The following is a 9,289-nucleotide window of genomic DNA, read 5'->3' on the forward strand; positions in this document are numbered from 1 at the left end:
TTACAGTACATGCTTAACGAATGGTTAACATTTAAACCTTAGAACTATACATGTCTTGTTCTAATACATATGTGTAGTACAATACGCTACATGCTATGTGATAGGGTTGATATGTGGAACATTCAATGGGAATGAATGAGACAAGGCTTGCTCTCGGCCTTTACAGATGTATACAGAGCTAAGTGGTCTGCTAAAATAAATACACTACTACAACTACATAACACTTACAAAATAAAAACAAAACGATTCTGCACACTCAGTGGCAGCGGCGTGTGTTTGGGTGTATATATGAAACATTAACATATGATTTAATGAATGAACGCGTGCGAAGCACGATATCACAGAAGGTGAGGATAATAAGATTGATAATTATTAAAGTCTTTTTACGATTATTAAAGTCTTTTTCTTTGTAATTTTTCCAGGTACATATGTATAAAGTTTTGATTGCACATTTAAGGTGAGTTGGGTTTATAATATAAAAGAAATGAATAAAAAAGAATAAAGTTGATATATATGTTTATCTCTAGAATTTTAGCCCCTATGAGAGCCGGTTGTTGCCTTTGTGTAGAATTGAGGTAGGAGGCCGGAGTCGTTGTCAGTAATTTCGCTGAGTATGGCAATAGGAGAAAAATAGGCCGAATCCGACCATCGTAAGTTCTTCTCAGCGTTAAAAATATCATACAAAAGTGAATTTTCGTGGTTTTGTAGTCTCTCGCTAAATATCTTTTGATGGTGCATGGCGTATTTACATAGTGGCTGGACATTTGCGGCGTCATATATGATGTTATTGGAAAATCTTTTGATTGGAGTTTCAAAGTGTTTGTTTACGCATTTTCTAATGATTTTGCGTTCAAAAATTTCAAGTTCGGAGACTACTACAGGAGAAATTGAGAACCAGATAGGAAATCCATACAGCAGTAATGACCTGATTGCAACTTTATACAGCAATAGTTTAGTGCTTTGCGGTAAGTATTTGTTATTAAATAGAAACGCAAATGAGGCTGCTATTTTCTTTGCTTTCTGTAGTGTGGCTCTCGCATGTGAATTAAATTTCATCAAGTTGTTGAAATTAATGCCTAAGTATTTAATTGTATTTCTGAATGGAATGTCGACACCATCCAGTGAAAGTTGAAGAAGTTTGCTCTCAGGGACTACATTTCTTGGGCATTTCCCTGAAGCATTTCTGATGCAGATGGCTTCAGATTTCAGAGCATTAATTCTAATCCCCCATTTCTTGTAGAAATCATTTATCAACTTGAGATGAGCGGATGCATTGCGGAGAGCCAGCTGAGGAGAAGGATGATGTCCATATATCAAGCAGTCGTCGGCATACAAGACTGCCTGCGAGTCTCGGCTGGTGTGAGGAAAATCGTACAAAAGAATGTTAAATAGAAAAGGCGCTAAAACACTCCCCTGAGGAACTCCACTACCGACGCTGCCCGGAGATGAAATCGTATCTTGAATCTTCACAGTGAAAAAACGGTTCGTAAAAAAACTATTCAATATCTTTATCAAGTAAGGGTCTACTCCAATCTCTACCATTTTATACAGGATTCCCTTGTGGCACGCAGAGTCAAAGGCTTTTTCAATGTCAAGCGCAATGGCGACGGTACAGGATTGGATTCTGAGATTCTGGATAATATCCGTGTGGAATTTCAACAGTGCATGTTGTGTTGAGTGGCTTTTTTTAAACCCAAACTGATAATCGGAGATAGGATTTACAATGAACTCATTCTCAATCTTTTCTTTTAGGATTTGTTCATAGATTTTGCCAACGTTGGAGAGCAAAGAAATTGGACGATATTCAGCTACAGTCTTGCTACTTGGCTTTTTCTTGATTGGTATTATGATGGCCTTTTTCCACTCCAACGGAAAGTACCCAAGGTTTGTGCAGTTGTTGAAGATACATTCAAGAATTTGTAGTGAAGATTGTGGTAAGTGTTTCAGTATGAAGTTTGAAATTTTATCAGCACCGCTAGACTTCTTATTATTTATATTGCAGATGATGTTTCGGATAGTGTCAGTGCTGGTAAAGTGGAAAGTATCGGGATTCTGTATGGCCGGGAAGTTTTCACTAAAATTATAAATTTGGTGTGGCAGCGGCGTTAGAAAATCCGCCACTCTTGAATCATAGTCACTAACTGGGTTTATTGGTGTTCTTTGGCTGAATGTTCTCTCATACGTCACTTGGAATTGCTCGGCAATCTCCGCTTTGTTGAACAGTTCGGAGTCGTTGTGCATTATGCTGTGACAAAGAGAGGACTTGCTTTTCCCCACTATATTATAGACCTGCCTGAATGCTGATGGCCCCGGTCTGATGTTTTGCAGTTTTTTGTTGAAATGTTGTGTGTTTTCAATATTTATAGTTTCCTTAATTATCGTTTTGAGCAGCTGGATCTGCTTCGAGAGAATAATATATTCCTGACTTCGCCTGTTGCCTGTTCTGTGAAAGATCTTTTTAAGGTCTTTCTGCCAACTGTGTTTTATTCTAAAAAATCGCTTCACTTTCTCAGAAAGTGGAAGCTTGTCCTGATGGACTATAATTTTGCGGGAATGGGCATCGTGTACGGAGGTGACAATGTTGTTGAATCGGTCTATGAAGATGTCAATTTCATTGACTTCCAAATTTCTATTTGAAGGAGGCATAAGGCTCAAGGAAGCAGAATCCAGATCATTTCGAAAATTTATCCAATTGGTGTCTTTGTAAGATGTATAAGATTGGGGTGCTTTCGTGACAACTTCAGAGGAGTGAAGATTCAGTTCCAATTTTATTGGATAATGATCCGAGAAGGTAGATAGGCTTGAAATTCTAAAGTTTGCTTCTATAGTATTCAAAAGATTTGGGCTGACGAGGAAATGATCAAGAAAAGATGGGCCATTTGGGTAGGAAGGCGAAGAGTCACAGAGTCGGACAACGTCCAACGCGTGATCTAGCAGCCAGGCCTGCAGTGTTTTGCCGTTTAAGTTTTCGGAACTGTCACCCCATGAGAGGCTTCTGGCATTCAAGTCGCCACCAACAATAAAGCCATCGAATCTAGCAAGCAGGTCTAACAGCCTGTCAAGATCACTTTGAAGTCTTTGCACTGCATAACTGCAAGGGATATAAATAGAGCCAACTAAGATTCTTTTTTGGGTGTTGTTGAACGATGTATTTATCTGAACGAAAGTTGAGTTCAGACCAATGTCGGTGAATACAATTCTATTGTATTCGATGTTGTTTTTTATCAAAATTGCTACCCCTAAGGGTGAACCATCATAAACAAAGTTGTAGCCATCAATTTTTAAGTTTCGTCTCCTACGGAGATGACATTCTTGGATAAGTCCAATATCTATTTTGTTGTTTATCAGGGTGTTACGCAGGTCAATTTGGCGACTTAGATCAAAAAGAGATCTAACGTTGAAGGTAAGTACATTTATTGATCTATGGATCATTAGATTTTACTTTTCTTAGGAGACGCAAAAATTCTGCCTTTGCCTCTGTCTTTGACATAGTCTGATATTCCATGAGGAATATACTGATCTCTTGCTCAATTGTGAGCTCCTCAGGCTCCAAGAATAATTTGGCAAGATTCAGAAATTGTTCAATAATTGATGATTTTTTTGGGGTAGTTTGATGGAATAGGTTTGCGAAAGATTTTTCGGTGAAATTAGTTGTAACATTAATGGCTTTACTTACATTGTTTTTTGCGGTAGCATTGTTTTGGATGGCTTTATTTATTCTTTCCTTACGCGCGGCAGCGTATTTTTTGTAGATGGGGCAACCTTTCCAGTTTGCTGGATGGCCAGATTCTTTGCAGTTAGCGCAAAATGGATCGGAGGTATCAGTTTTTACACGGTCGCAGGCTCCAGGTTCGTGTTGCTTATCACATTTAACGCAAGTATACGCCGAATTACAATTGCGTGAAATATGTCCCCATCTTTGGCATCGATGGCATTGTAAATCGCTCCTTCTCTTCGGTTTCTCCCAGGAAACAATTTGATTAAGAATCCCCCGAATGCTGGAAACGTCACCAATCGTCTTGCTAGGCTTCAAGGAAATAATAAACAGACCAGTGTCAATATTGTTCTTTATTGATGTAGAAGTTTTAAATTTGGAAATAGTATCTATAGTCTCTGGAGCCAGGACATCTAGTTCGGCTTTAATTTGTTCCACATCAGTATTGGAATGTAGGCCACGGATGATAACAGAATCTTGTCTCAACTCTTTAGGAGTGAAGGAGTGAGATTTTATGTTTTTCGATCGAAGAATTGTCATCATAGAAGTATGCGTATTGACATCGGCGAAGTACAACTTACTTTTATTTCTATTGACGTTTTTAACTTTAAAGGAGCTGTCTGGTATCTTCGAGCGCAGATCATCCACCAACTCTTTTATGTTAACATTATAAAGAAAAATTGGTGGGCACCAATTTTTCTTTTTCGGTTCAGGAACCATCTTGGACTCAGAGGTACGTTGTGTATCGTTTGTACTTGCCTGCTTGACGGATTTTATTTCCAAATCGCCTAGCACACCCAGTAAGGAGAATCTGTTTTGATCATTAATGTTGTTAGCTGAAATGGCTTTATTAAGCTGGGAAATGTCGACATTTTGCGGTAAAATGGAGTCATCATGCCTTAGTCTCTTGCGTTCGTTCTCAGTTGTTTCGCGCTCGTAGGAGCTTGGTAATGTATTCGCCGCCTTTTGTGCATTAGACGATGAGGCCACTACTTCCACGACATCATAATCCATGTCGGGTGGTGAGGATCCCGGCATCACGGTTGCAAAATACGCAATTGGATGCCTGGAGGGTTTCAGTTTATTCTCAGTCCGTTAGTAAAAAATTATAAAATTTTTGCAGTAAAAAAAAAGACGTCTGCTTAGTCGAGACACAAAAACAATTTCCCCAATAATGTTTATTGTTTGTTTATTCCGCACGAAGTTAACGACGTCGCTAACTTTCGATACAAACAAATTTCTAAATTCTCAGGGTGACACAAACTTAAAAAAATTATTCAACCATTTTCTGTCTCTAGCGACGACAGAAAATTATGATTTTAGCAATTGTGCAAAGATTTTAGCGAACGACTTACATCGTGGAGACCAGAAAAAACTTTCGTACACACTGATACTAATGTAATTTTATAATGGAATATCATACCAAAGATTTGGTGTCTACATTCTTTAAAGTGTAAACATTCAGGAAATCCGTTTTTCACTTATTAAAACAAAGATACCGTATTGGACACTTTAAAGATTTTGAATTTAAAACCGCTTTTTTGATAAAAATGCTACTGACAGCATGGGTAACTGCCAAGTAAACATATGTTTCATTAATTACTACAAAACAAATAAATCTGCTGAGCAATAATGAAAGGCAATAATCAGCTATAATAAAGGCAAAAGCTGAAATGGAATTTATTTAAAAAATGATTCTCTCTGTCACGGGCCAAGAAAATGGGCTTTATTGTACATGCCGATAAAACTACTGGCGACAAATGGTTAACGAAAACTTCGTTCTAAGAGAGAATGCCAAGTGACTGAAGAAAGGTGCACAACTACGCCACAGCGCCAGCATAAAAATGTTATGATAAGGTTTCTAAAGAAGCATAAATAAAGCTCATGTAGTCGAAGAGTGACATAACTAAAAAAAATTGATTTAGCAAAAAAATGCTAAAAATGCTGAAATGCTCAAAATGCTCAAAAAACTTATTTTTTGATTTATGTATGCCACTCTTCAAGTACATGAGCGAAGACATTGTTTTGTTAATTGAACAAACATATTTTTATTGCTTGTATTCTAATAGTCTATGTAATTCAAATTCTAGGGCGCAAGATGTTGGTGTGTCCATACTTTATCTTGCAACAGTTATTAGCACGGCCACCACCTGTATCATCGTATTTATGCGTGCCAATACGATTTGAGCTGATAGTGGGAGTGACTGGATTACGTTGTCGTTGTTGGGTTTGCACATGACATAACTAGCAGGTAGTGTACCGTAAACAGCTGAGTACAATTTTTTCTCGCGAAGTGCACTATCTGTCAATGAGTTTTGGTTGTGTGTGTATTTTAGTTAAGAACCATAGCACTCACAAACAGCGAAAAATGGCGGGAACTATTGGGTTGCCCAAAAAGTAATTGCGGATTTTTTAAAAGAAAGTAAATGCATTTTTAATAAAACTTTGAATGAACTTTAATCATATATACTTTTTTTACACTTTTTTCTAAAGCAAGCTAAAAGTAGCAGCTGATAACTGACAGAAGAAAGAATGCAATTACAGAGTCACAAGCTGTGAAAAAATTTGTCAACGGCGACTATATGAAAAATCCGCAATTACTTTTTGGGCATACACAAAATACATACACAAAATCAAAGTTGCACTAATCACTGATTTTGACAGATAGTGCACTCAATATTTTGTTGTTGGGCAACTGCCACTACCAGTAAATTAATATATTTTGGTTTTGCTCTGCAAAAAAAAAACAAACAAGTATACTCTTATGAAGTAAGTTTTTGCAAAATGAAATGAAGAAAACAAAAAAAAACAATTTACACCTGGACATGTCCAACGCCGGTCATTCAAAATTAAATGTTGCAATGAAGCAAATACAGTCGGACCTCGATAATCCGGAATGTTCGGGACCGGAGAAATTTTAACGTCTTCCTAGGGCGCAAGTTGTTGGTGTGTCCATACTTCTTCAATAAATAATGCATTTAACTTTAAAGTACATTTGAGTTTTGAGTGAGTCTCATAGCGACTGTAATTGTGCTTCCCTCGGGCGTCTCAAAATGTCAAATTTCCAATACTTCAAAAATCAAGTTAAGGAAAATTAAAACATTTCGGCAATTTTTTTTCACCGCGAAAAACGAGCGTTCCACCTTTAAGATGATAAGTTTCCGTACTTGTTAATTTTTTCACTTTGTGTCACCCTGTGAATTTAGAAATTTTTTTGTTTTCGTGAGTTAGCGACGGCGTTAACTTTATGCAGTTCATTTGTGAGGAAAACTGACGGAAAAACTTAAGTTATAATAAAAGAATGGATGAGTCTCTTGGACAAATATACGGCTTGGAGTTGCAGGTAGCTTATTATTTATATTATTCCAAGAAATTGTCAATAAGTAAATTTTTTTAAGGCGCGAGCTCTTGCTCCACAACTAGGCGAACCCAATGAAGTACGTTTTTTTATCGCCACGAATTCTTTGAAGCCTTCAACAAACCAGGTTCACTTGTTAGAATTTAATGAAGAAAAATCGACCATTAATGCAAAAATTTTCGAACACTCAATGGGGGAAGTTTGGAAGATGAATGCAAACCCTCACGATCCCTATGAAATTTCTACGTGTTATAATGAACAAAATGGAAACATTATAAGAACAAAGGCGGCCGTCTTAAGATACAGTGACGAAACTGAAGAAAAAAACGAAATAAAGTCGGAATATCTACACTGGAGTAATGTGGACTTGCTTAATATAAATGGGGAAAAAGTAAAGACTGTTGAGTTTCATCCGCATCAAAAGGAGAAACTGGCATGTGTTATAGATAATAGGGTTGTTTTGTACGACAGAGTCAAAGGAAAGGACACCCAAATCGCCGAAGTTTTGTCGGCAGGCTCATCGTCTAAGCATATCAATGCATTTAACTGTGGTAAATGGTCTCTGCATCACCAATGCCAGCAGTTTGTCACGTTGCATGAGAGTCATATAAAAGCCTATGACATTCGCGATCAAAACCATTTGGCTTGGTCTATAGAGGATGCCCATGGTCAATTTGTCCGCGATTTAGATTGCAATCCAAATAAACAATGCCATTTTGTAACCGGAGGGGACGATGGATTTATTAAAATATGGGATTGTCGAAATCCTAAAGAGGCAGTCTTTGTTAGAAATGACCACTCACATTGGGTGTGGTCGGTTCGTTTTAACACATTCCACGACCAACTATTATTAAGCAGCTCAAGTGATTGCAAAGTTTTATTAACTTCCGCAAGTTCCGTCAGTTCTGAAGCAACAAATGTAAATTCGGAGTTATCCAATAGCGGAGTGGAAGAATGTAAGGTACTACCTGATGGACTCCTACAAACATTTGAGCAACACGAGGACTCTGTGTATTGTGTGGAATGGAGTAATGTAGATCCTTGGATATTTGCATCTCTTAGTTACGATGGTCGTTTGCTTCTTTCGAAAGTACCTAAGCAATATAAATATCAAATAATTTTGTAAGCTTAACTTTTATTTTTAATAAATATGCTTCTACTATCCAGTGTCTTCAGATGTACAATCTGAGGAATCGTTTGGATTAGCCGTCTCTATTGAACATACTCTTTTTATCAATTCATTCTCAATAGGTTTGCCATTGTCAATTGCTTCCTCCATTTGTACATACTCCACCTCACAGGATTTTGTTGACACTGGGTGTACACCCTGTATTTTATCCAAACTTTTTTCTTTGCTTCCACAACACTTTTGTATCTCTGTTTCCTCAGCCTCCTCTGCTAAACTACTCCTTTGGGGTTGCGCTTCTGCATATGCCTGTGGATACTGATGACTTAATTTTTGCTTTATTGATCTTATTTTTCTAAAAATGTAATCCAGGTCCTTTTTCATCTCAGCTAAAACCTTGCAATGCCGTTTGAAATCATCAGAGGATTGTTTTAGTCTGCTTAAACTTAAAGCGTTGCAATTAAGGAGCATTTCATTTGTCTTTTCAAAACGCTGCAACCTGCAGTTAAGAAAATCAAAATTTTTAATTGCGGTTTATAAAAATCAATTTCTACTAACATTTGCTTTTGACCCCTTATCATATTTTCTACATCACTTTGATTGACCAAACCTGCCAAACCTTGGATAAAGGCTTCAGCAGCGGAGTAATTAAACTCACTGTATTCACTTTCATCTTCAATTGTTGTCTTTTCTGCTTGATAGGAACTTTGTAACGACATCATAGAAAATTTTATTGTTTACAAGAAAAATAAAATTGTTAGGTATACTGAAGCAGTCAGCTGATTTATCTAAACAAAGCCGATTGACGTTTACTTGTATCTTAAGGTTGCTACCATGGTACAAGAACTTAAAGGTATGGTCATGCGAACAGCTGAGTACAATTTTTAAAATTTGACAAATTTCCTAATGTCAAACATTGATGAGTGTGCTTTCATGTGTATGTGTGTTGTTTAAATGAAAACAAAATACTTGGAAAACGAAATACTGAAAAAAGTTTCAAGAAATTGAAAAAAGAAATGGTCGTTTTACCGCTTTTGTGGTTGTTTTCGTGGCAATAACAAATCATCCGCTTGGAAGATTTGATATTTTC

The 9,289-nt window shown here is 37.1% G+C and overlaps 2 protein-coding genes across 2 annotated transcripts; one reads left to right on the top strand and one right to left on the bottom strand.

Annotated features, from left to right (window-relative positions):
• Window positions 1-6,923: 6,923 nt before the first annotated feature.
• On the top strand, window positions 6,924-8,293 carry LOC106089807 (EARP-interacting protein homolog). Its single transcript, XM_013255803.2, has 2 exons — window positions 6,924-7,058; window positions 7,114-8,293. The coding sequence occupies exons 1-2, from the start codon at window positions 7,017-7,019 to the stop codon at window positions 8,197-8,199; spliced, it is 1,128 nt and encodes a 375-aa protein (XP_013111257.1). The 5' UTR covers window positions 6,924-7,016; the 3' UTR covers window positions 8,200-8,293.
• Window positions 8,189-8,997, bottom strand: LOC106089818 (kxDL motif-containing protein CG10681). Its single transcript, XM_013255813.1, has 2 exons — window positions 8,758-8,997; window positions 8,189-8,698 (listed from the first exon to the last, which is right to left on the bottom strand). Exons 1-2 carry the CDS (start codon window positions 8,919-8,921, stop codon window positions 8,233-8,235), a joined length of 630 nt encoding a protein of 209 aa, XP_013111267.1. The 5' UTR covers window positions 8,922-8,997; the 3' UTR covers window positions 8,189-8,232.
• Between the last annotated feature and the right edge of the window lie 292 nt (window positions 8,998-9,289).

Source organism: Stomoxys calcitrans, chromosome 1 (genome assembly GCF_963082655.1).
Source record: "Stomoxys calcitrans chromosome 1, idStoCalc2.1, whole genome shotgun sequence".
Classification (NCBI taxonomy): Eukaryota; Metazoa; Arthropoda; class Insecta; order Diptera; family Muscidae; genus Stomoxys; species Stomoxys calcitrans.